The sequence below is a fragment of the Sycon ciliatum genome, chromosome 2 (genome assembly GCF_964019385.1).
Source record: "Sycon ciliatum chromosome 2, ocSycCili1.1, whole genome shotgun sequence".
Taxonomy (NCBI): domain Eukaryota; kingdom Metazoa; phylum Porifera; class Calcarea; order Leucosolenida; family Sycettidae; genus Sycon; species Sycon ciliatum.
Genome location: NC_088644.1, coordinates 1,354,260 through 1,381,453, shown reverse-complemented (window position 1 = coordinate 1,381,453; position 27,194 = coordinate 1,354,260). Strand labels below are relative to the sequence as shown.

At 47.6% G+C, this 27,194-nt stretch overlaps 2 protein-coding genes across 2 annotated transcripts; both read right to left on the bottom strand.

The window, feature by feature from the left end:
* Positions 1–2,606: 2,606 nt before the first annotated feature.
* Positions 2,607–4,763, bottom strand: LOC135810997 (uncharacterized). The gene has a single exon (XM_065324364.1). The coding sequence runs from the start codon at positions 4,761–4,763 to the stop codon at positions 2,607–2,609; it is 2,157 nt and encodes a 718-aa protein (XP_065180436.1).
* Positions 4,764–4,766: 3 nt separating this feature from the next.
* Positions 4,767–6,527, bottom strand: LOC135810996 (uncharacterized). The gene has a single exon (XM_065324363.1). The coding sequence runs from the start codon at positions 6,525–6,527 to the stop codon at positions 4,767–4,769; it is 1,761 nt and encodes a 586-aa protein (XP_065180435.1).
* Positions 6,528–27,194: the final 20,667 nt, after the last annotated feature.

Below are 27,194 nucleotides of genomic sequence, written 5' to 3'. Positions count from 1 at the left end.
CAGACGCCTGTGGTCAACTTGTCGTCCCGGGCCTTTAAGATGCCATCTGTGGCTACAACTAGGGCATCCTCTGTGGAGTGGTCACGGCGGACGGCAAACTGAGTCGGTGGTATGGCACATGATCGCTCCAGATGTGCAACAAGTTGCTTCTGGACTATCTTCTCGAGTAGCTTGGATACGATCGGCAGGAGCGACACAGGACGATAATTTGCAGCTACCGATGGATCGCCAGCTTTGAAGAGAGGGCTTATTACAGCATGTTTGAAAGCCAGAGGGACTTCACCATGCCTCAGCGATGAGCTGAAGAGCACTGAAAGCGATGGAGCTAACAGGTCAGCGCAAGCACGTAGCAGACACCCAGGAATCCCATCACTGCATGTGGCTTTGCAGGGATTTATCCGTTCCAGGAGGTGCTTGACCTCATCTGGGGTGGTTGACTGGAAGGTCAGCATTGAGCCTTGCGGCTGTGGACCAATGGGAATCTGGAGCTGCGCCGGACGGGACGGATTATGTACAATGCTGTGGAAGGCATCCGAGACTTCTATAATGTCGCACGTTGGCTGATGATGTTGACGAGAACGGCTAGTGACAGAGTTGATCACGGACCACATCATCCGCAGGTTGGAGGAGTGATCACGACACTGCTGTTGGAAATGCTGATTGCGTTTTCGCCGGAAAACATTTGAGGCTTCTGCACGGGCTCGCTTGTACTCCTCATGTAGATGCACGTTAGTCTTATCTCGTAGCCACTTTCGGTGAAGTCTATTCTTGCGCATGTTCAGTTGGAATAGATCACGGTCGGACCATGGCGGGGAGTCCTCCTGGTGGAGATTCTGACTTCACGCAGGGGAGCGTGACTTTCGAGAACCGACATAAACTTGGCATGCCTTCTGGATAAATCCGCAGGCTTTCTCAATATCCGGGGCTGCGACACGTAGTACCGCCTTAGCAACAATGCACCTCAGCACCTCGCCAACCCCGATTGGGCGGACCCCAGGCTTCTTGTCCAGTGCAATTAGTCGACCAGCAAGAAATGGAATGAGGCCCTCCGATGGTATGACACGGGTCGCAAGCAAGCGGGCGCCATCAGCTATTGCCTCGCATAGGCGTGTTGAGGCTCCTTTGAACGCCAAATAAATGCGGCGCCAGGCAGCAGCATCCAGACCGGAAGGGTCAGCGGAGCCTTCTGTGTGCTCGGCGATAGACTTGAGGAGATCCGGGGTCAATGGGTAAAATGCAGAGGTCATGACTTCGTAACATGCAGAGGTCATGAGTTCGTAACATGCAGAGGTCATGACTTCGTAACATGCAGAGGTCATGACTTCGTAACATGCAGAGGTCATGACTTCGTAACATGCAGAGGTCATGACTTCGTAACATGCAGAGGTCATGAGTTCGTAACATGCATAATGTACACATGTAATGTTCATGTGGAGTTTTGCGGACTACCCTGTCGGGGAATCTCAAGCACGCACACAGAGTGCACCCGACACAACGAACACCCACTCAGTTCATATGGTTTACAAAGTTGAATGCATGATAGGATTAAAGTAACGGGAAGAGAAATAGAAAGTCGAAACTGTCTTCATGCCATTGCAATAATAATTACAACCACTGAACACCGCGTGGTTGAGAGCTCTATCTGCTCAGGGGGTGCATGCATGCGTGCACAGCACACCCACACGTAATGAGTCTGAAGCACATGCCAGTACGTCATATTAGGACGTGACGTGGCAACGTGATACTAGTACATGCCCCCTAGTGACAATTGTCACTAAAAATGAGGAGAAGAAGATAAAAAACAGTACCAATTATCGCAGAATAGGAGCCAATAAATTGAGAAAACAAAACAAAAGATACTAGATACTAGATACTCGGTACTCTAGATACTAGATACTCTAACAATTTTATCAAACATTATGATAATTACCACATCAAATGCTGCGGAGACCTATCCAGAATCGGCAATATGCTGGCCCTGGCCTGGAGATCTGCAACTATAATCAGCTTCTACTTTGCAACACTAACGAATTAGTCCCCTTTGTCGATTGACGGATCAATCGGTAGATTCGGCTCTGTTTTTCTTTCCTTTCTTTCTTGTTTTGAATTGTACGTTGAACTCATCGGATTTCTTTGTATTCTGTATCTCGTTATCGTTATATTTCCCTCCAGCCCTCTCGCTTAGGATGAGCTTTCTTTTTTATGGCAGCTTAAGCGAAGGCTATATACCTGCTTTATGCAGGTTGATGCCAACGCGAACAAGCAAAATAATAATAATAATAATAAACAAAAGAACCAAATTTATGACACACACTATTAAACGTCAATCGTCAGAGACGGCCAAAACACGAATTAGAGTCACGAGTCAGACCCAAACTCGGACAAAGCAGAGAACATAGTGGTCTCAAGAGCCATACCTACTAGGCTCACGGCAGCAGGGCTCTGTCGCGGAGAAGACGACCACCAGCGGTGTCATCAGGTACACCAGCCAAAGGCACATGGTCCAACGGCTCGTCATCGATAATACTAGCTACATCTAGTGGCTCAGGGATACGACTGGAATGACTTCCAGCAGGCTTCAGCAGCTCTGTGTTGACGAGTTTTTCTTATGTGCCACGGCCAATCACGACAGTTGAGGGACCAACGACTCGCTTGACGATCCAACCTTCTTCGAATTCGGGGAGTCGTTTCTGGTGCCGGTGTGGACGGCGGAAGAGAACAGACTCTCCAGCCGAGAACGCTTGAGTTGGCTCCTCGACAAAATCGCAGGACGACAACTCTGATTCCAGGAGATCGTACATGGCTGAGGCGCGACGCTGTATTTCCTCCGTCCAGCGGGGAAACGACCAATCTGTTGGGGTAGCATCCACCACGAGACTGCGGGGCTGCCAGCCAACCATTGCTTGCATAGGTGAGACACCGGTGACACTGTGGGGCCTGTTGCGGTAGAAGTACAGGAGCATAGCTAGGTCAACCTGCCAATCACTGGACTCGTCGAGGACCTTCCGCACCAAGGTCAACAGCGTTTGGTTGAACCGTTCTGCGGCACCTTGCGATTGGGGGTGGCGAACTGCGCCAAAACACACGTTGACCCCAAATACCTTGTAGAGGGATGACATCAGGGCATTGTGAAGCTCGGTGCCGTTGTCGGAGCGGATAACATGGGGAGGACCCCACCGAGTGCAGACACTAACAAATGCATCGGCGACAGACTCAGCATCATGGCGAACAAGTGGGACGACCTCCACCCACTTGGTGAAGGTGTCAATGCAGACAAGAACGCAGTGATATCGGCCAGACTTGTTGGTACCAAGCTCGAGCGTGTCAATTTGCACAACACGCCAGGGACCATCGGGAGTTACAGGTCGCGTTGGTTGCGGTAGACAAGGTTGAGCAGGATTTGCCGCACGGCAGGTAGTGCACTCTGACACGTAGTCACGGCAGCGCTGTGCCATACCAGGGAAATAGCATTGGCTACGGAGTAGACGCCACATACTTTCCCAACCGGCGTGACCACTCACAGTATGGGCGACTGCAAGTGCATCGGCAGTAAGACTCTGGGGAAGGGCAGGCACAAGCTCAACATCGTTGAGAGGCGATTTCACGCTGCGAAACAGCACATCATCCTCAATCACCAGCTGGGTTCGGACTCTGCTGTAGCTGGAGTTGGGAATCGGTTCACCGGAGAGAAGCTGGGCCTTAACGGACGAGATCGCCTCGTCGGCAACTTGGGCAGTGGCGATGTCACCCATAGCAAGAGGTGGGAGAGCACGAACGGTAACACTGGCTGCTGCAACATCAGGCTGTGGCTTCTTAGGACTGTCCGGCACACGGAACCAGGTAGGGACACGGGTTAGCTGATCCGAAATATTGTCCTCTGAGCGGACCCATTCAACGTCAACTGTAATGCCAGATACAGTGATCAAATCGTCGATGATCTGCAAACGACGCTGAACCAACGTAGCGTGAAGGCCACTCACTTTAACACGACGAATGTTGTTCAGCAACTGCGTCAACCAGCCATGGACTGTACGCGAATCAGTGTGCAAGACCACGTTCTTCACTGGCCAACACAGAGCGAGGTTGAGCGACTTGATGACGGCGTCTAACTCTGCTATGTTGATATGACGCTTATCATCGGAAGGTCTGAGCCAGGACTTGTCTTCGACGATAGCGCCGTTGACTTCCAGAACCGCACCCATGGCCAGGCCAGAAGCATCGCACCAAACGTGCCACACTGTGGTGTCATCACAGGGCACAGACCAGACACCATGCACAGGATCGTCTTGACGGACACGAGACTCGACCTCACGACATGGTTGCACGAGATGAGGCGGTACGAGGTCATCCCATTTCGATGTGTTCTCGCCGACAAGCCGCTTGATGTAGTTGCACAGCGGGCGTAACCAGGAACATACCGGGTAGTGACTAATCACACGGCCACACCAACTGAACACTTGACGACGAGTTGGTGACTCTGGCAACTTGAGGTCAACACCAGCACGACGTTCCCACGTGACTGTATCTTCGACATCAGAAGAGGACAGCTGTAGGCCCAACACACGAGCAGTTGCGTACTGCTCTGGCTCTTTCGTCTCAAGCCCATAGCTGGCGAGTTCATGGCGGACGATGTCGGTCTGGGCAGTAGGGACGTAGAGGTCGTCCACATAGTTGTCAACGTCGGCGTGATCACGGGTAATCCATTGGACAATCATGTCCAAGATCTTTGGCGCGACGTTCAGATCGAATCCCATGCGGGTCATGGTTTACAACTCGCCTTTGTACACAACGGTTTGGTACTTGTACAGGGTGGGATGGATCCGAACTTGCAGGTAGGCTTTCCGGATGTCGAGAAGAACACTGTCGGCACTACGTCTGCGCCAGTCACGGAGTTTCGCGTCACAAGCTGGAGCGGTGACACCGGGGTGGGACACAAGACAGGCATTCAGGGCACGGTAGTCCAAGCACGGCCGAACCGGCGTGGATGCCTTGTGCTGCTGACTAACGGCAAGTATCGGCAAGACAGCGACAGGCTCTCCGAATGCCTCGGAGTCGTACTTGACAAGCCATCCATTGTCCACCCACAACTTCATTTCTGAAGCAAACTGCTCCTCCTCGCTGACGCTTAGAGACTTCCGCGAGTACTCTCCAATGCCGGAACCAATGTGCTGCTCGGGTGCAACGCCACCCTTCCACGACCACTGAGCAATCCAATGACCACGCTCATTCGACCAGTTAGCTATGCAATCATTCGCCTTCAAGGTGACTGTCGACTCGGACTCGGTAACATCGATGTGACGAGAAAGCTTATTAGGCTTCTCAGATTCGGGTTGGGGAGATGCACCGGCAGCGACACCTGCCTGCTGACCAAACACAACTGAGGACAGCGTGCCCCCTAGACCGTCGTAACGTAGAGTGAGGCCACCGACCTTGCCAATGGTATCTGTGCCAATCAGGAAGTCCGTGTTCAAGGACGACAAGTTGGGCACAACGAGACAATCAATAGTGATCCGAGGCAAATGGACGGCTCCATCAAGTCGTTGCACACGTAGCGTGACGTTGCCAAGGATAGTAAGTGGTGTTCCGTCGATAGACAACAGCTTGTCCTGACAGGGAGAAACTGCAGCTGATAGGTTCAATCGGTCAACAACAGCCGACTCCACCAGTGTGCGAGTACAGCCAGAATCCACCACAGAGGCAAAACGCGTCCATGTACTAGACTCAGTACTGGGTTCCTGTACGTCCACGGCTACACGAACTAGGTCTCCATCCGATTTTGCCAGAGCAAGGCAAATATCCGTACGTTCAGGCGGCGCGTGACCAGCAGCGACATTTCCAACTCGACTCTTGTTCGGACAGTCCTTGGAAATATGCCCTTTCGCTTTACAGGCATAACAGGTGACACTGGGCTTACGCTTCGGGCACTGTGATCTCACATGGCCCACGGCCTTACACTGGTAACACACGAGCGACTTCTTGGGCTGAGAGCTAGCAGCAGCAACAGCACCATGGGATTCTGGGAGTTTGGATGCCTGCATGACTCTGATTTGATTTGCCATATCAGTGACAGTGAGCTTCTGCGTAGCAGACGCCATACGAACGTGGTGACCAATATCAGCTGGCAACCCACTCAGGAACTGCTCAATCAGCACGGGATCTGAATTATCCGCAATCTTATGGCCAGACAGCGTAAGTAGGCGCTTCAAATCTGCCAGGTACGCGTCCACAGGCTCTCCATTCCGCAAAGCCCTTGACGTAAATGAACGGTAGGCAGCACCAGGCGTGGGGCAAAATGCCTGCTCCAGCGCAGATTTAATTTTTGCCGGCGATTTTTTGTCCTCGTCAGACAATTGAGTGACAACCGTAAAGGCTTGTCCACTCAGGAACAACGGAAGATGCTCAGCCTTGGCAGCGTCATCGGCCCACTTATTGGCCTTGGCTAAGACCAGAAACTTAGCCCAGAACTCATCAAAGTCGTCCTGTTTGCCCCGATACGGGCGAATAAATCCATCCAACTTCGAAGCCATCTTTCAGAACTTCCAACGGGTTTCGGCACCAAAGTTGTCGGGGAATCTCAAGCACGCACACAGAGTGCACCCGACACAACGAACACCCACTCAGTTCATATGGTTTACAAAGTTGAATGCATGATAGGATTAAAGTAACGGGAAGAGAAATAGAAAGTCGAAACTGTCTTCATGCCATTGCAATAATAATTACAACCACTGAACACCGCGTGGTTGAGAGCTCTATCTGCTCAGGGGGTGCATGCATGCGTGCACAGCACACCCACACGTAATGAGTCTGAAGCACATGCCAGTACGTCATATTAGGACGTGACGTGGCAACGTGATACTAGTACAACCCGCCACTATCTCGTCCGCCCCGGGATACCCGATGAAGGCTGATTCACTCGCATCTTCTGCTACATGTACTGTGTCAGTGTGAGAAAGAACTTTGAAGAAGACGAGTTCGAGCATACAATTCTGTATTGCCATGATTTCTTCCCTGATTTTCATTGAAAACACTATCTGCATGACCTCTGAACCCTTTACCATGCAGACCACCAGCACTGATCAGGTGCATTGTGCACAATTGTATAGCCTACATACTAGAACTGTGGTATAATCGTGCAGTTATGCTCCTACCTCCGAGAAGATGCCAAATTATGCTCCAAATTTTCAACCACCAAATTATTCCAATAATTATGCCGGCATAATCCGCCGGTGCCTATTGAGCAGGGAGTCCCTGCTCAATACACAGTGTTTCGGGGAATTCACCCGTCATCACTTGGGTTTTAGTAGGCTGGGGAAGATTGTGCCTGAAAAGCACCACATACATGTACAGTGCATGCTCTCCAGGCACAGACATTACCAGGGATACAAACGTACAGAGACGCTCCGTTTCCAGCTCGACAAACACACACCTCTTGAACACCAGATCGCAGCGTGGGTCAGTAACGCTCATGGGTGTGCTGAACAAGCGCTGAGGACCGTTGTCCATTCACAATGTTGTTGCCTCCAAACCATCTAATTCGCAAGCCAGCGCTGGAGACAATAAAAGTCCAATTTTGCAGCCGATTTTCGAACAATCAGCTGATTTTGCAATAGGGTCCAGCGGATAATGCTCCGAAAATGTTCGTATAATGCTAATTATAATGCTCGAAAAACTACCTCATAATGCTGATTATAATTCTTCGACAAGGTCTATAATGCTCTTGTTTTGGAAAAAATAGAAGAAAGGCTCCACATTGTCAAACTTCCAGGAAAGGATGCATATAGTCGATCTGCCTCTGAAGCTGCTACAATATCTCTCACGAGCGCCACCACTTCTTAGCACTATAAGACATGCTCGTCTCCATTGGCTGCTCTCCATTGCAACTTTGATACAGGGCTGTGGCTGCATAGTGGGTGTATCAAATCTTTTCCCTTGCTTATCCATGAAGTGAGAGGTGAAACCATCATTGCTGGTGATCATTTGGATGCTGGAAGCTTATCATGGGAAGCGATATTCCTGCCTGCAGACAATCTGTCACTGCTTCCACTCTGTGACAATATTAATAATAATTATCTTCATCTGAAACAGCTCACGTGAGGCCAGTTCCTGAGAGACGATCTCAGATCTAGATCCCTCCCATTTGCGGAAATCCTGAACACACGTGGTCAGAAGTTATTTTGCCGCTCTACATCCTCTGCTTGCGCTGTCTTTTTCTCCTGAGGTTGCGCGGAGACAAATGGTTGGCCACAATACTCTTCTTTTCTGATAGCACTTGACTGTAGGCCTTGCATTACAATCGTCCACAACGAACTGCACGTGCTTCACCAGGAAAGTAAGACACGCGCTGCTGAGCACTCAAATCGATTTGGTACTGCGTCCACGAGAAATTCTAGTTCTTTTCGAGCCTGCTGAGCTGGACTCCGCAAAGGTAGTTATTTGGAACAAGCTCTTTCTGTTTATGGTCGCTCCTTTATCCAGGTCCAAATTTATCAATGGATCAGTGTTTACTTCTGTATCGCTAGAGATGCTATGGCCAGAGTGTATGGCATAACACTTGTTACTAACAGGAAAACTCCTCTTCGTCTGTTTGATATTCACTTCGCGTACGTCTAGTCTCCTCCGTGGTTCTCCATGATTTCTAAAAAGTAAAACTCCTCGTAAATCATCGTTACGGATTTTGTGCAACAGCCTCAGTTGCAACGCTTAGTTGGGCATGCTACACCACATGTACATTTACCTGACTAAACTGCCACATAAAGCCTTCATGTATCAATGGCATTATGTAGTCAGTTAAATGTAGCATTAGTGCTAAAGTTGTTTCGTGTCTAGACAATCACAAAATCATCAGCCGGTACAATACATGGCATTGCACCTCATGGCTTTAGCCGATTGTTGCCAAAACCTGACATTTCCCGACAGTATCCACTATTTATTTTATTTTATTTTATTCCAAGCAATACATGGCTGGGGTAGCCAATGACCACTTTGCGTGGCGATTGCAGGGTTTTTATAGCCAACCATGGCTAACATGGAAAAGAGTAAGAAGTCAAAAATAAAAGGAAAAGAAGAAAGAAGCAAATATGGACTAAAATTGTGGTCTACTGGTAAAGAAAGGCGTTCCTGAATGCTGTTGAAGTAGAAAGGCCCTTTGTCTCCTGGTGCAGCTTAAGCCAATGCAAATAGCCATTGAAAAGGGGGGAGTGTAGCAATGCAGAAGAGCGGGCTAGAGGAAGGGAGAGTTTGTTCCTAGTGGAGTTATCCCGTCGGAACCAGCCAAATGGTTTTGTTAAAAGATGCGGGGGTATTTTGGAAAGTCGAATACGATGGATAAGACAGCACATCATGATTCGTCGTCTTTCTAGGAGAGGTCTGGTCGAGGATAACATATAGAGAGCGACACTAGAAAGGGACTTGGGCATATGATAAATAATCTTAAGGAGGGAACGATTGTGAGTTTCCAGTTTCTGCTGTTGGGCAATAGATAGATTTGTCCAGGCAGTACAGCAGTAGTCAAAATGCGGCAAGATATATGCATTATAGAAAAGAGCACGACAGCTGTCAGGAAGATGGGCGCGGTGTGAGTATATTATACCTATGGCTTGACTAGTCGTCTTACATATGTGGGCAACATGGTGAGTCCAGGAGAGATTAGTGTCAAAAATGACACCAAGATGCCTGTGATGATCTACATATTCTATGGGAGTGGTGGAGAAATGGAATACTAGGGGAGGGAGAGGGTAGTAGAGAGTAGTAGACAGAGGGGGAATGATCATTACCTTGGTCTTCCCGACGTTTTGTTTTAGCTTCCACAATGCCATCCACGAGGTGATATCCGTGATACCCGCTTGGAGGTCTAATATAAGACGGGAAACAGAGGGACTGCTGCGCTAGATAGAATCTGAGAGGACTGGACCAAGCTTGACTGATTGAGTCCGATTGTTGAGATAGTAGGTGAGCCACGACTGCAGGCGTCCGGTGACCCCATAAGCATGCAGCTTGGCTAGTAATCCCCTATGCCAAACTGAGTCAAACGCTTTCGCCAGGTCGAAGAATCATAGGCCAAGGTAATGGCGGCGGTCTCGGAGGGTGCACAGTTTCTGGACAAGGTTGGTTAGATGTAGAGAGGTAGAGTCACCATGGCGGAACCCAGATTGCATATCATGGAGCAGAGGTGCCAGATGATGGTACTGCCGATCATAGACGATTCTCTCAAGTATCTTGGAGCAGGTGTTCAGCAGAGAGATTGGGCGATAGTTACCAGGATCATGTCTGCTTCCCTTGTTCTTGTATATGGGCACAACCACAGCATATTTCCAGGCAGAGGGAAAAACGCCGCTGGACAGGGAGTTATTGAAGGTAAGGGAGAGAGGATAGGAGATAGAAAGTTTCAAGGCCTTCAGAATCTCGTTGCTTATACCGTCATAGCCTGGGGACTTCCCTGTGGGGAGTTTCTCATTATAGCGAATCACGGCCTCGGAGGAGATGACAATGTTTGAGAGGTTCGAGGCCGGAGAAGGGAGATGAGACAGATCTGGGACGGGCCAGTCAGGATCATCCTGTGTGCCAACCCATACAAAGTGCTCGTTGAGAGCAGCTGCCATCGTTGAGAGCAGCTGCCATCTCAGCAGGATTATGTGTGAGGGTGTCAGCGGAAGTGGTCATTGCTGAGGGTGCAGGGTGATGCGAAGACACACCAGACAGGGAGCGGACAAATGAGTAAAGCGACGGGCGGGCTGAGTTAGTGAGTTTGCTTTGGAGTGACTGAATGTATCTTTTGTGAGCATGGCGAGAGAGGTGCTTGACCAAATTGCGTTGGGCCTTATAGCTTATGGAAGCTAGTGTAGAATGCACTGACTGTGGACAGTTGTGACTTTTTCAGCTCCGTAGTGTTTGACAGCCCAGCCGGCAACAGGCCGGTCTGGAAGTAGGACAGTAGTATTAGTGGCAGTGTAGGGTAGCATAGTGTAGTAGGGTAGCGTAGTGTAGGGGTGTAGGTAGGTAAAGCAGTGAGAGAGAACTTCTTCGCCATGGGCGAGCTCGCAGGAGAGCCTGCGATGAAACTTCTCTGCTCCCTCCCGGGTATGGAGCAGACTCTGCTCAGCGTGCTGCAGACCCTGACTTTTCATGTCAGCGAGTCGAGGGATCGTGAGGCGCGTCTCCATCAGCGTGTGGACGACCTCTCCGCGCAGCTCCTAGGCCTCCGTGAGGAATTTTGTTCCCTGCAGAAATCCGCCATTGTTCCCGACAAGGCCCCTGCACGATCTCAGCGGTGTCCCGTCACTTCGGAGCGTGACGTCTCGTCGCGCGACATTTCGAAGCGGTCATTTCGAAGACAGTCAGTTACGGGGACACTTCGGAGTGTGTCAAATTCGGCGCCAGACGATTCGACGAGAACCAGTTCGGAAAATGGCCACGACATCGCCTGTTCATTTCGTCGTCACGCCCGCTTTTGCTGGGAGAAAAATCGCACTTCTTTTCGCCTGTTCATTTCACGACTCCCTGGTTTGAACTTTTCGCCTGTTCATATCTCGACTCCCTGGTTATAACTCTACACCTCCGTCCTTCAAAAGCAATGGCTTTTGCTGGGAGAAGAATCGCACCTCTTTTCGCCTGTTCATTTCACGACTCCCTGGTTTTAACTTTTCGCCTGTTCATTTCACGACTCCCTGGTTTTAACTTTACACCTTCGTCCTTCAAAAGCAATGGCACCAGACTAATTACCACAGATTCTTGTCGAGGTCGACGATGGCTGAGGAACAACCCGACTATGTTGGCATCACAAGCCGAGGAAGACCGAAGCTGGTTAAATCCGGCTATGGATACGTGCAGGACAAGCGAGGTCGAGACGAGATTGTCTACTGGAAATGCGAGAGCCGCGACGAGTTTGCATGTAAGATTATCGAGAAGCTGATAACCTCTGACCTGCCATACCGGCTAGAGAATTCTCGCCAGAACAGCAATCGATTAACTTGATTAACCAACTGGCGCTCGCCTTCCCCTCTTTGGAATTAGCACTAATATCCATAAACCATCCAAGTAATTAGTTGGAAAATGTTATCAACTCCAAAGCACGAAAAAGGCCAAAAACTAAACCAAGAACATATGCAATAACATGTTATTTATAAAGACAGGACAAGTGAATAATTAGTCAGTCCATTGTTCATGATGATCTCCGACGGTTACGTCGGCAAGCGAGCCTCCGCCACTGCCAAAGCAGCGTGGGCTCCGCAGGAGGGTGCAAATTTCAAACCAAAATTTAAACGCCCACAACCGCGAATGCACATGATACAGGATTTCAGAAGGCTGAAGGAAATCCTGCATCTAACAAATGCCATAACATGAGAGTAATGCTCACCCCTCTTCTCCGCCAACAGATGAGCAATTCGTTTGTACAGTGCTGTTGATGCTGGACCCATTCCGCCACTGGCTGACATGACCGCCGGAACAAAGGAGGCTTGCTCAACCTGCCTCACCCGCTCCTCATAGTGCCTTCTCTTTTCTTTTTCATGTCGCTGATACACAATAGTATGTGGTGCAGATCGATTTGAGCGTGAGTGAGGATTAAAAACCCGTATATCAATAAGTGTACGCTCAAAACGACTGCCCCACAAACCATTGGCAGCGACATCCAACCGGGCACGGTCTTCCACATTTGCGGTCCGGTAGCGAAGACGCTCCCCCGTCAGCGGTTGCAGCAAGGGCTCGATGGACACACTGGTGCACACCTCGTCCAGCAGCCGGGCCGTGACGTCCCGAATACCATTGTGTCTAATAGAGGGAAACCCTCCATAGGGGCACGACAGGGAATGCGCGACAGTTGCCTCTTGGCCGCAAGAGCAGTGTGACGGTACCCTGGCCGGTGTCCATCCGTAACGGAGGCAGAGTCCGTCCCAAAACTCTCCCTTTGTTAAATTAAAATGATATTTCTTAAGTGGACGGCACGTCAGCCAGCTCGACGACCCTTTCTCCTTCGCGACGTCTATGACATGTCGTAGCGACTCCGACGCACTGCCCGATATCGCGTCGAATTCCAGTTTCTGATGACGTCGAGAAGATGCCTTGGCGTCTCTCTTGGCCGATCTGATTAACACTACCGAGTCACCGATGGAGTCATCCCCTGACAAGATTCTCCGAGACAAAGGGTTGGTCATCCGAACCGACGAGTCGTATTGTTGGCATAGGGACACAGGGTTAATCAAACCGAGCCCACCCAGACGACACGGCAAAGCCATAAGCCGTCGGAGGGTGTCGCCTGGGGGTGCACGGCAAGTTAAGGCGGGAATCAGTTCAGACTTCACAATGTCCTCCAGCGGTTGGAACATGGGTTCGGGTACCTTCATGGTACGACAGAGGAACGCCCATCTACCCCTGAGGCCCGTCACATACGCAGAATACGCAGCCTGCGGCTGGGTTTGTGCAAATACTGCTAGCTTCTTCAGTTCCCCCATCCATTCGTCCACCTTTGTTTTGATATAGCTTTGAAGAAAGCTGTCCCTTCCGATTGCTGCGCCAAGATATCGTGATCCCTCGTCCGTTATCATTACACCAGTGTCTCGAAACAATTCAGTCGCCTCCTGGTAACACCTTTCCTTGACGACAAGGACCGATTTAGTTGGAAGGCCGTTGGTTAGCGCTATCGAGCAGTACTCAAGCTGACTTTCATGCCGTAGATTGTCACAGTACTCCTTGCCAGCTTTGTGCTAGATTGTGCATGTCTGACTGTAAAAATATGTGGTTTAGTTGGTGGACCCGATCGCATAACTTGTGCCCACAATGTCCATGTTTAATAGGCCATGGTAAAAAAATATCTTTGATTCTCACGCGCGCACCGATTTTTGGCGGCGCACCGACGATTTTTTTAATTCTATGCATGCATATGCGCGCATTGGTGAAAGGCATGAATCAGGGAGTAAAACTAGTTGGTGGACAAGCCGTAATATCAAAAAGTATTCTTTCTAGACCAAAGAGTGGTACATATTTGATTTTAAAAAAAGATAGAAATATTAACGACACTTCTCCAGACGTTTCGTTGTTCAGAACAACGAAACATCTGGAGAAGTATCGTAACTATTTCTATCTTTATTTTATCAAATATACCACTCTTTGGTCTAGAAAGAATACTTTTTGATAATCAGGGAGTAGTAAAATACCGGTATTTTTCTACTCCCTGGCCCGAATATCGCAAATATACATGTATGAACATGTGACCATGTACATATATGTGTGACCCTATCTTTGGAAATAAACAAATTGTGGGAAATAAAATAAAAAATCGCTCGCTCGCACCGATTTATTATTGTTATTACTATTATAATAATCTTTATTTCAGGATTACCCAAAGGCTAACGCCTATCTGGGGGATCTCCTATTTGTGTATGTACTATTCTTAATTCAACATCTCCTGGCTCGTCAGAAGACTGCCAATATATATGAGAAGTCGGGTGGTAGCCAACCACGGCAAACTGAATAATAAGAAGAGAAACAAAGAGAGTACTGCAAGGGGAGGCATGACGAAAATGGTGAGATTATTTAGGACGAAGAAGCTGAAGCTTGAACTCCTTAATGTCTGTGCATGCTTTCACAGTCTCATGACCTGAGAATCAACTTTTCTTTTTCACCATGGCCTTAAAAATTAATGAAATAATTATGTCATCGCTTCATGGCACCTAAAATGGCCAGTACAAGGAAGTGAGCGTGACAAACCAACCACCGGGAGAAAAAGAAGAAGAAAAAAGAAAAAGAGAAAACAGAATCGGCTGAAGCGTCATGTCACGAAGGTTTTATTGAGATGTCACGAACAAATTCTAGAGAAAGAGGTGATGGACAAAGAAATGAATGTGAAGGAAATGTAATGTTCTCGGATGGAGAGCCAAGGATGAATTTATAGAAAAGAAAAAGGACCAAGGAACTGCCAGTTAGTTGTAGAACGTCAGTACCGTCGGTCAGTGTCGTGCAATATTATCGCATGAGCTGATTGTTTAGTAACTGGTGGTGTTAGTGGACATTATAGCGTAACTTAGTTCCTTGGTCCTTTTCTTTTCTAGAAATGTAAAATGAAGAACAATAATAGTAACTGTAGAAGAGAAAAGGAAATATGGATACGAGTTAAGAATAACTCTCCATCACTGTAACATGATACTATATACGGTCAGAAAGTGCAATAACTAGGCACAAAACTGACAGAGTACTGAGACATTCGACGTCCTGACACCTAGCTTCAACACATCTCCGTAGCGCTAACCTCTTTGGTCTTTCCATAACTTTGAACCTTCCAAGTTGGAAGGCTGTCGGTTAGCGCTATGGAGATGTGTTGAAGCTAGGTGTCAGGACGTCGAATGTCTCAGTACTCTGTCAGTTTTGTGCCTAGTTATTGCACTTTCTGACCGTATATAGTATCATGTTACAGTGATGGAGAGTTACTCTTAAGGGGGCACATCACCCAAAAATTGGCTGAAAAATCGAATTTGTAAATTCATATTGAGTGCTACGTCAGTTGAAAGAGCATGAATAGCTGCAAATTCTCTGAAAACTGTGTCCCTATCTGACCAGCCGTTCAAGAGTTATGGCCGAAAATGTGCCCTTGCAAGGAAAGATTTTTTTGTTGCATGCTGTCATTTGTTGGCAGCACTGTATTTGAATGTGAGCAGACCGTGCGCAACTTGTCGTATTATGGAAACACGCGAAAGTGTGCAGAATTTTGCCCCAAGTCCAAAAAAGTCCAAAAAATCACGTTAAAAAAACCACGTATTGGGCTGCACGGCGGCGGGCTGCAGCAGGACTTTTGCCAGCACCCTCGTGACGTTGCAGATATGTGGCTTGATTATTGTAGTTGACGTTGATTTAGTGACTTTGGCAAGTTTGAGTCGTGTCAAGAAGTCAGGTAGGATTCAGTACTAGGCAGTAGTGAAACGTGAGTGGCAGTCTTTGCCGGTTTCTGAGGGCATCCTGGATTTGGTGTGCAGCGCTGTGGAAATGGCTTGCTGCGGAGGTCCCAGCACTGGATGTTGTATCAAAGGTACGACCTCGTAGCACGTGCTAAACCTAAAAAAATTCAAAAATTGACTTGGGCCTGTGGGAGTCCGCGAGAGAACGCCCACTCGTTCCGTTGTGACAGATTCCAGGGCCACGTAGAGGGGCCCTACCCCACCACCCATGGCTGCTTCTGGACTTGTTTTAGGTTTGGGTCCCGCGCACGGACAGAATGGGCACGAAAATGTGAAAAAAATGTAAATGCATTTGTTTGGCTCCTGGGTGGCTCGCACACCGTGGCACTATGCCGGAAATTTGAGTTTTTCCGGCCTGGAAAGCCTGTCAGTGAGGCGCAAGAACTTGTAAATCATGTCCTGAGGGCCAGCATAGTGGCAGGAGTGTGTGGTCAAAATTTCACTCAAATCCACTGAGAAACACCAAAGTTACGGTCAATTGAATGCCATATGAAATTTTTGGGTGATGTGCCCCCTTAACTCGTATCCATATTTCCTTTTCTCTTCTACATTTATTTATGGCTCAACATCTGAGTTTCAAATAATAGTAACGATGAAAAATATAAAAATGCATCGAACTAGTTTTCTGTGTCTGCGTTGCAATTTGGTAATATTAGTACAAGGATGCTTGCTGATGAGCGTTGTGCAAAATCTAGTTCGATTCATTTTTATATGTTTTCATCGTTCCTATTATTGTTCTTCATATTACATTTCCATCACAGTTATTTCTATGTCCATCACCACTAGGCACTTTCTCTAGAATTTGTTCGTAACATCTCAATAAAACCTTCGTGACATGACTCTTCAGCTGATTATGTTTATTGCCAAAGAGAGATAACAGTTGACTACAGCGAGACAGTAGTCAGCCCATTTCACATCACGCAGTGCATTCTTAAAATCTGAGATAGAAGTCGCAGTGCGCAGGTTATACGGAATGGAGAGCCAATGAGAGTAGGCAAGAAACAGGGGAGATCAGAGAAGAACAGATAAACGAGGTCGGGGGAGCGAGACCTGGTTACGGTATTTCGACTGCGGTGGAACCAATCATACTTTTTTAGATGGTTCGGGATTTTGAGAAGGAATATTTTGTGTGTAAAGCAGGTATGAATGGTCATAGCGGCGGGTGTATAGGGGGCATGCAGGAACTGAAGTGTACAATATAGCGCTATTGGTGTATTGCGACCAACCAAAGAGACGCTTAAGTAATTTTCGGTGGTGAACTTCCAATTTGTCAGCTGCAGAGCAGGGTAAACCAGACCAAACGATGTCAGCGTACTCAAAAAGTGGTAGAATATATCCTCGATAAGAAACTTACAACTACGGGAAAGATGATATGACTGGGGAAGAAGAACTCCAAGGACTGAGCTTGTACGCCTGCAGACATCGTTAACCTTTTGAGCACGACGCTACCTGAATGCCTCCCCACGGCAACACCTGCAAAAGTGGCGTTTTTCCTATGAAAGTACTACCTGTTCAAGGATCGATAACTTTACCTTCCCTTGGACGAATTCCACGATCTGGAGCTTCCTGGAAAGGTCTTGAGACGAGGAGCAAACTAGTTCCAAACTCAGCTCGGAGCGAAACTAAACGCCCATGCTACAGTCTGGCAAACTTCACCCACGCGCTCGACAGACTTGAGCACGGGCAAGAGACCAAATCCTCAGCTGCCATTTCGCCCTCCTTGCTCGTATCGAGCTCAAATTTTTTTTGAGAACTCCCGAGATCCGCCACCATCATTTGAATCTAGTTTCCATGGCAGCAGGTAGCGCAAAAATGATCGAAAATGATCGAAAATGCAAAATACGCGTTCTGCAGATCGCGCAAAAAATTCTCTTTGAATTTGCCGTGTCGAGTCGCATATCTCAACAACCCGGGGTCGTATCGCTTCGGCGATTGTTTCTATCGCAAGCTGAGAGTTTTCTCTTCCAGATACATACTTCGATCGTGAGAATCGACCAAGAATTGACTGAGTTACGATAGTTTGAACGCACGCGATCCACACAAATCGCGTATATGCGCGATGTACACTCAGGACGTAATATTACGTCCTCCGTGGTGCAGTGGTATTCTGAATGACGTATTATTACGTCCTTCGTGCTGAACAGGTTAACATGGTCAGACCATGACAGGGCACAGTCCAGAAATATCCCTAAATGCTTATAGGATGATACTAAAGTAATCAATTCCCCTGTGATGGGGAATGACAACTTGAACCTATCCGTGGGAGCACATCCGACAATCATAGCCTTTGTCTTTTGTTCATTGGGCGTCAGCCGCCAGCGCCGCATCCAGGTCACGACTTCGATGATATCTCGTTGCATACTATCCTGTAGCTGTGCCTGAGAGGAGACAAACTTAATGAGGGCGGTGTCATCTGCATACAATGCCGTATCTGGTGCGTCATCAGGGAGATCGTTGATATAAAGGAGGAAGAGGAGGGGCCCCCAAGATGGAGCCTTGGGGCATCCCTGAGAGAATTGCAACTGGCTGTGGAAGCTTGCCTCCAACGGACACAACTTGAGATCTGTTCGTGAGGTAGTTCCCCAGCCAGGACCGTGCAGAACCCTCAATGCAATGCGCATTCTCTAGCTTGGAAAGTAATCCTCTGTGCCACACAGTATCAAATGCCTTGGCGAGGTCAAAGAAACAAACTCCAACATAGTGGCCTTGGTCTCAAGCTGCATAGATATCCTGCACAATCTTGCAAAGTTGGAGTGCTGTAGAGTCACCTCGGCAGAAACCGGCCCTGACTGCATAGAACTGATGTCACATGGCTGTAAAGGCTGTCGTAGAATAATAGTTAGAGATACAGCTGAGAAGAGAGATATTTTGCGGCCGAATCTGATGCAATATTTAGCCGAGCGAAAAGCCGAATAGGCGAAAAACGAGCCGATTAGGGGAAAGCCTAGGTCACAAAATCAGCCTTGCCCAACGCCCCTTAAATCATCTGATCACTAAATTCATTCCAGTGTAAAGATCCTGGACTCGGGAGCAAACAAACTCTGTGGCGCGGGAAGACAACTGGATCTTTGAAAATTGCCAGTGGTTTACTGTTTTCAAAAAATGGCACTGATTGTGTTGATGTCTACATGACTAACATGTATTCTGATGATTGTGGTCGTTTTGATCGTCATTTGAAGGTGCCCGAATCTGTATATTATCATACAGACACCAGCACACTGTCCTCACCTAGCAGCCCAACCTGAGTCTGCAGGCAGAAGCAGAGCATGCCCCCGGCTGTATTTTTGCAAGTCACACCGCCTTGCTCCTCTTCGTGGTCTGTGAGTGTGAATCGCTTATGCCTCGTCATTCGCTTATGCCTCATCATTCGCTTATGCCTCATCATTCTAGTGATACATTGGATACTACTGTAGTAAGTAGATCTACGTCGTGTTATGTGGTGCAGTGCGCTGTGTGTGTTTCGCTTTACTTGGCAATGGGCTCTTTTTCGCACCATTTGGTTGGCTCCCGCCTTGCTACCGTTTTGACACCTGTACTGTAGCTACATGTACGCCTAGGCTACAACAAGTACAACTTTGCTGGAGTACAGTTGATTATTTTTCTGCTATCATGACTATGATGACTGAGCTGCTTCGTCTCATATCATCTACCACTTCTTCTAGAATCTACCAGAAGTGGTCACCATTGGTCACTAATGAAAACCCGTTTCTATCAAAACGAATCGGTGTCCGGTTGTGGATTGGTTGTGTTGCTATCAATAATAGTATTATTGCTATCTTGTCCCGACTAGAATTTTCACGCACTACTAGACTCCCTGAAGAACAGGTCAGTGCCCTCCCCATCATTATCGTCCGCACCCGGCTCAGACTCTGACAACATCCTCGTTCTCCAACGGAGAGTGCTTACGACTTGGTATGGCACCAAGGAGTATTCAACGTCAAGCGACCAAGGCTAAAGCGTGTTCAGTATGGAACGTATTGAGGTATTGATTCGCGGTGAGCTGGTAAGGATTTCGAACCAATGCCAGCGGCTAATAATAATAATAAAGGTTCGTTCAACTGTGTCCTTCTGTTCGTAAGTTGGCAACAAAGTATTTCTAAAGATAACCTCCAAACACTGCATCTCAAGTGTAGCGGCATGTCCTTCAACCACAATTTCGTTATCAACATCTCGTCTCATGAGTCATGTGCCCCTTTCTGAAACTAGACTGAGAAGGATGTGCTGTGAAAGGGTACGGATTTTGGCCATCCAGAGGTACTTATTGAGTGCGTTCGATTATGCGCGCGAATCGATTCACGAATCGATTCATGAATCGATTCGCGCTATTCACATCACCCCATGTGAATAGGGTGAGTGGATTCCGAATCAATTCCAGGGCTCGTGACGTGAAAATCGAACGACTTGAATGCATGCGAATGGATTCATGAATCGATTCAACTGCATAATCAAACGCAGCCACTGAATGACTATGACTATGAAATAAAAACCAACCAACCAAACTATGACTATGATTGTAGAACGCAGCCACTGAATGACTATGATATCAAATGCAGCCACTGAATGACTATGATATCAAACGCAGCCACTGAATGACTATGATTGTAGCCACTGAATGACTATGAGTATGATTGTTTTGATTGTAGAACATCGCTAGTATAGTAGGTACATGTTATTTTTGACGTGACGCGAAAATTCAGCTCGCGTTATTTGGATTTGAAAACAACGCGAGTGACCTGCAGCTCGGGTCAAAATTTGGAGTTTTACGCCAAATTTTTACGTGAAATTACACGTCGCGTCAGAAATAACGTGCAGCTTAACCTCTTTAATATCTCGCAAGTGAAGTACCGGTATATGTTTGACTTTTGCCCCATATTCCCTGTATCAACATCTGAAGCCAGTTACCTGTATGTTGTTGCGAGTCTCGTTTTGCGGGAATGGCAAATGAAACGACTGTAGTCGATGGACGGCAGGAGGCATTGGAAGAGTTCTTGAAAGTCCTCCTAACTCGAAGCAACTTTATTGTAAGGACTACCAAAAAACATCTTTCACATAGGTACAGTAGGTATCGGTTATAGCGTGGGTGTTTGAAAAATGACTTTCTATTCTTATTTCCGATATTTCTTACACACGATATTAAATCAAGTGTGACATATCATGTACATGTGCGCAGAGGCAGAAAGATCATCGTACATACAAGGTAGTGCTGCTGTGCATGCGGCTGGTCACAGTCACATAGGCTTACCATGTGGCTATGCAACATGAGTTACATGACCACAATAGTTGAACCTGCAGCACTACGACCCAACGCGAGTCAGATCAGAACTGCTTTGGACGGATGTTATTACTACAGGCGATATACTTTGTACTGATCTGGCATGTTTCGCTACACAAAGTCCATTCTTAGGACCGATATATTCTACTGTACGATAAAATTGCTTGTAAGAATAAATGTGCACATGAAATCCATGTTATGATTATGAAAACATGAGAGTTCATTCTTGTAGGCAGTATATTCTTTTACACGACCACGCTATAACCCATACGCACTGTAATTGTATGCATAGCAAGTCGCCGTACCTTTGCTACAATGTAACTGCTGTCGCGACATGCCAGTCTCCATAGCCTAATGAGAGAGCCGTCAGCTCTGCATCCAGTATCCGACAGGCTGGGACAACCAGTGAGGGCCGGAATCAGGTCTCGTCCAATGACACTGGCCAGTTCATCAAAACACGCAGATTCTGGACCTTTGTGGGATCGCAGATGATAGCGCCACTTCCCACGTAGGCCTCTGGTAAAAGCACTGTAAGCCGCATGTGGCTGCGTCAACAAATGACATGTTGAGTTCGCAGGAGCATGAGCGTGGCACGCTCGATGTCGGATGACCCATGAATGTGCGCATGAATGTTGTACGAGTTACTCGTAGAGACACTACTCCGTGTCATGGTACGCGGTGATCGCAAAAAAACAGGAGTCGAAATACCGGTATTTTACGACTCCCTGGTAAAAACCAGTGGCCGAGTCGAGTCAAGACCCGATTCGGAGGAAAGCTGGACAAAAGTGTCCTGATTTAATGAAATCTGGATAAAGGCGTCCGGATGAGGCCCTCGGGAGGACACAGGACATTTTCTCTCAGATCTGGACTCTCCAGACTAGGTCTGGACAGTTGGACAGTCTGTTACACTTGAAGCTGATGTCACTTCGAAGTAGTTACAATCGTAATGAATCATTTACATCTTGCCGTGGCTTTGGGTTGATATTGTTATTGGTATTGGTAGTTTTTTTAAAGGAAGGAAAAACAGTTGTGCCTGAGCTGTGTGTCCATTCTTCCTGTAAAAACTCATTGAATATGTCAACACTCTTTTTTTCTTGTAATTGCAGGTACGTGAAGAAAAGGTTGCCATGCATCTTGCACAGTACGTCGCATACTGAGGTTGCCGAAGTTTTCGGTGGATGGAACTGGTCTATCGCCGAATGCGTTAAAAACAGGCAAAGCCTGACCAGCTCGAGACTAAGGAAATCAATTACGACCGCTCTTGAAGCTGAGAAGCTGTGTGAGTTCAGTGTGGCCGAACGGTAGGTCTACTATCCAAACAAATGGCAAAATTATAAAGTCATAGAAAGAAAAGGACCAAGGAACTACAAGTTCCGCTATAATGTCCACTGACACCACCAGCTACTAAACAATCAGCTCATGCGATAACATTGCACGACACTAACCGACGGTGCTGACGTCTACCAAACATTTCCAGAAGAACAACCTCTACAACTAACCATGTGTGTTATCTACACTATCTGCATTTCAAATAATAATGGTAATAAACGACTGTAATAATAGGTTCGAGGCAAGATATTGGAGTGTCCTGTATGCAAAATAGAATGAAATTCTGAGTGGAAAAACTTGAGTGGAAAAACTTGCTTTGAATATACCGTATTTCCACAAATAGTAGGCCGGTCTACTATTTTTTCAACCTCGTCCTAACCCGGCCTTATAATCGAGGACGGTCTTATATTCGAGGACGATCTTTTATTCTTTCAACCCAGTTTGACCCCGGTCTTCTATTTCTCGCCACACAGTTTTACCCCCCCCCCCCCCCCCCCCCCCGTTCTTCCATTTTCTTCTACACAGTTTGAGCACGGTCTTCTATTTTTTCCCACAGTTTGAGCACGGTCTTCTATTTTTAACACACGAACAAAGACTCATTTAGTAGGCCCGGTCTTCTAATCGGAGACGGTCTTTTATTTTTTCAATCGCCCCCTGCCCCGGCCTTGTATACGAGGAAGGCATTGTATACGAGGACGGCCTTTTATTTGCGGAAATACGGTAAGTTCTAGGGGTTCTAGGGGTGAAACGAGTGCCAAAATTGAGGACTTGAGTACTCTTTGAAGAAACGAGCAAGTACTCTTTGAAGAAACGAGCGAGTATTCGAGTGAGTACGTGTGTGTGTGTGTGTACGAGTATTTACTACCAACATAAAACGATATGCTGCACACTCTCTCGTAACACCGAACGTACTACTTCAAGTACATCTGATACACATTGTAGTCTTGCATGCAGCCTAGTGCAGGAAATAGTCTGCACTACTGTCTTTTGTTGGTAACTAGGGACAAGCAATAATTTCGCGCTTGCAGAAGTTATCAGTACTGGTCAAGAGTAACAGAAATGCTTGATGTACATGCATACAATACACTGTACATAGGATACTTCGAGTATTTTGCGAAACGAGTACTCGCTCGTTTCAAATTTTCCTTGCTCGAGTATTCGATATACTCGTGTCACCCCTAAATATAACTAGTCACTAAATTTCCGTTCGTTTCTCTGCAGGGAGGGTGGGAGTTGAAAAATCCACAGCTGATGCAAACCGGATTTAATGTACGATGCATGGTGCGTATTTTTCTGCACCTACTAGGTTCATTGCTAGCTATCCCACAGCTGAGTGCCATACTGGTGATGATGTAACAACAGAGACAGGAAAGCCTTCCGGTGAGCTGAGCCAGAGACTTAGCCCCGCAGTACTATGATCGGCCGTGTATTCACGATGGTCGACAATGGACTTCAAGATGCTCGAGCTATCCAGACTATATTCAAAGTGGAAAATCGAAAACGTAAGTTCTTAGTTATGACCTTTCTGTACAAGCAAGTCATGCAGTAGTTAAACACAACCCATACATTCCTTCTATTGCACCGTGTCCCCTTTCCTAATTGTCACCCCATGATGTGTTGGCTCCTTCACAGTAGACGAGTAGCCTACTATGTTCTATTGTCATTAATAGAATACCATACATGTACTTCGTGTACGGCTACACCATAGCTCAGTGGTTAGAGCATCGCTAGCTACAAGCGAGGGTCCCTGGTTCGAGTCCTGGTGGTGACAGTCAATTTTTTCTTCAGACCTTTCCCGTTTGTCTCTTTCCCTCAAACTAGTGAAGATACATGTACTTATTTTTGTTAACTTCTCCATGTCGCAGGAAACTGGCCGTGCACATCATCCGGAAATAAAGGACATCCAGTCCCACATCGCCCTGACAACACACCTGCTGCAGCTGTCCGGATTGGACCAGACGCAAATGGCACATATCTTGGGTAGGTTTCCACCTTTTGAAATGAACACTCGTTGTGATAACCCTAGTGCCCCGTTCTTTTCGGATCATGACTACAAGTAAACCATTATCAGTGTGTAGAAAGGAGAAAATAAACATGGATATCAGTAACAAGCAACGGTCCACCACTGTAACCAGATTGTATACCATGAACCTTACCAATTCGTAGGTCACAGTGTCCCAGAGGTACGGTGTAAGTTTGTGGTGATTAATCCTGAGGGTCGAGTAAACTCCCACGATGTACATAACTGTTAGCATCAGAAGTCAGTTTGTGTCTATTTAGTGCACTACTACTAGTGTGCTGTGACTGCTGGGCCATCTCCTAGGCCAGGGTGCACATGTCCAGTCTTCACATTAGCACTAGAAACTACGCTTGTCCAGGCCGAGTGAGCAGTATCCATGCATGTACAGTACCGGACAAAGAGACACAACCTCATGAATAAAATAGCATTGCCAGGCACTGCGCAGCCCTAGCACTACATGTACATGTACACACACTGCAGGTCTGTGCACTACACACACTGCAGGTCTGTGCACTACACACACTGCAGGTCTGTGCACTACACACACTGCAGGTCTGTGCACTACACACACTGCAGGTCTGTGCACTACACACACTGGTCTGTGGTCTACACACACTGGTCTGTGGACTACACACACTGGTCTGTGCACTACACACACTGGTCTGTGGACTACACACACTGGTCTGTGGACTACACACACTGGTCTGTGCACTACACACACTGGTCTGTGCACTACACACACTGGTCTGTGCACTACACACACTGGTCTGTGGACTACACACACTGGTCTGTGGACTACACACACTGGTCTGTGGACTACACACACTGGTCTGTGGACTACACACACTGGTCTGTGGACTACACACACTGCAGGTCTGTGGTCTGTGGACTACACACACTGGTCTGTGCACTACACACACTGGTGGTCTGTGGACTACACACACTGGTCTGTGGACTACACACACTGGTCTGTGGACTACACACACTGGTCTGTGCACTACACACACTGGTCTGTGGACTACACACACTGGTCTGTGGACTACACACACTGGTCTGTGGTCTGTGGACTACCCACACTGGTCTGTACATGTACACACACTGCAGGTCTGCAGGTCTGTGCACTACACACACTGCAGGTCTGTGGTCTGTGCACTACACACACTGCAGGTCTGTGGTCTGTGCACTACACACACTGCAGGTCTGTGGTCTGTGCACTACACACACTGCAGGTCTGTGGTCTGTGCACTACACACACTGCAGGTCTGTGGTCTGTGGTCTGTGGACTACACACACTGGTCTGTGGTCTGTGCACTCTAACGCAACGTCACTGTATTCATGAGGTTTGATTTCTTTGACCGGCACTGTAGAATGGAGGGCAGGGGGTGTAGAGGTCTAGAGGCCCATTACCCCACCCCCGTCCCACGACAGCCTTGAAACACAATCGACATGCATGGTAAACCATGTTGTGTCTATTGTTGTTTAAGTCCAGGAGTCTCCGAGAGGTACGCATTTTCAACAAATATGGTAATTTTTGCAACGCTTGTCCAGACGTTTGCAGTTAACAACAACGTCAGTGGGTCTTTTTATCCACTGGGGACGCCTGGACAAGTAACGTAAAAGTTACTGCCGTATTTTCCCTAATAAGAGGACTGGAAAGCCCGGGAGCCCTTGCCATGCTTTATTTCCTAGGTCATCATGTGTGCGCTATTCGAACTGACAGAAACGTCTTTGCAATACAAAAGCATGTGCACGACAATCGTATTGCAAAGACGTTTCTCTCAGTTCAAATGGCACACATGATGACCTAGGCAATTTTAAGCATAGGGAGGGCTCCTGGGCTTTCAAGCCCTCTCGTTCCTAATTGTTTTAGTTAACTCTTTAACTGTCACAGAACGGGCACATCCACATGGTGTGAGCAATCACGCAGGCCGGGTGGTGTGCATAAAGTGAAGTGTGACAGTAGGATGCATGCACATTAGATAGCAGGAGTTCTGCATATGTGCACTAGATAGCAAGCGCAGTCTACAGTTCAGGTCACCTCCGATAGGAGGTACTTGGTGCTGTGGCGACATTTTGTGACCAGGCGGCATTTAGTGTTGAGGAGCGATGCCTTGTCACTATTCATTATGTCGATTTTCTCCGATAGGCATAGGTTGCACCGCTTAGAGTTTCTTTTGTAGGTGCTGGATCTCTGCCTGATTCTCCACAAGATGTTGACATCTTCACCTGCCTCCTTCAGCGCCCATGCATGCTTTGACAATGATGTGCTGTTTCTGTGTGGGGCATTCCGGAACGATGACGTGTGGTTGTTGAACCGGAGCTTGAATGGGGTTTCGGAGATGCCGATGTACTTCTTCTGGCTGAGATTTGAGTCCACTGTAGCTTTGTATACTATCTCGCTGGCGTTGCAGTCCCCGTTGAGTGGGCAGTCTGCTTTAATACGGCAGTTGCATCTCTTCTCTTCCGGCTGTCTGAGGACTTTCGCGTTGTGGCCCTTGATTATCGAGGCTAGGTTGGGCGAACAGCTGTAGCTGACTTTGAGCGTGTTTTTGTTGAATATTTTTCTGAGGGCAGATCCTTCTGGGAAATGGCGTTTCGCTTCACAAGTCTCAGGAATCCCGCGGCAACATCA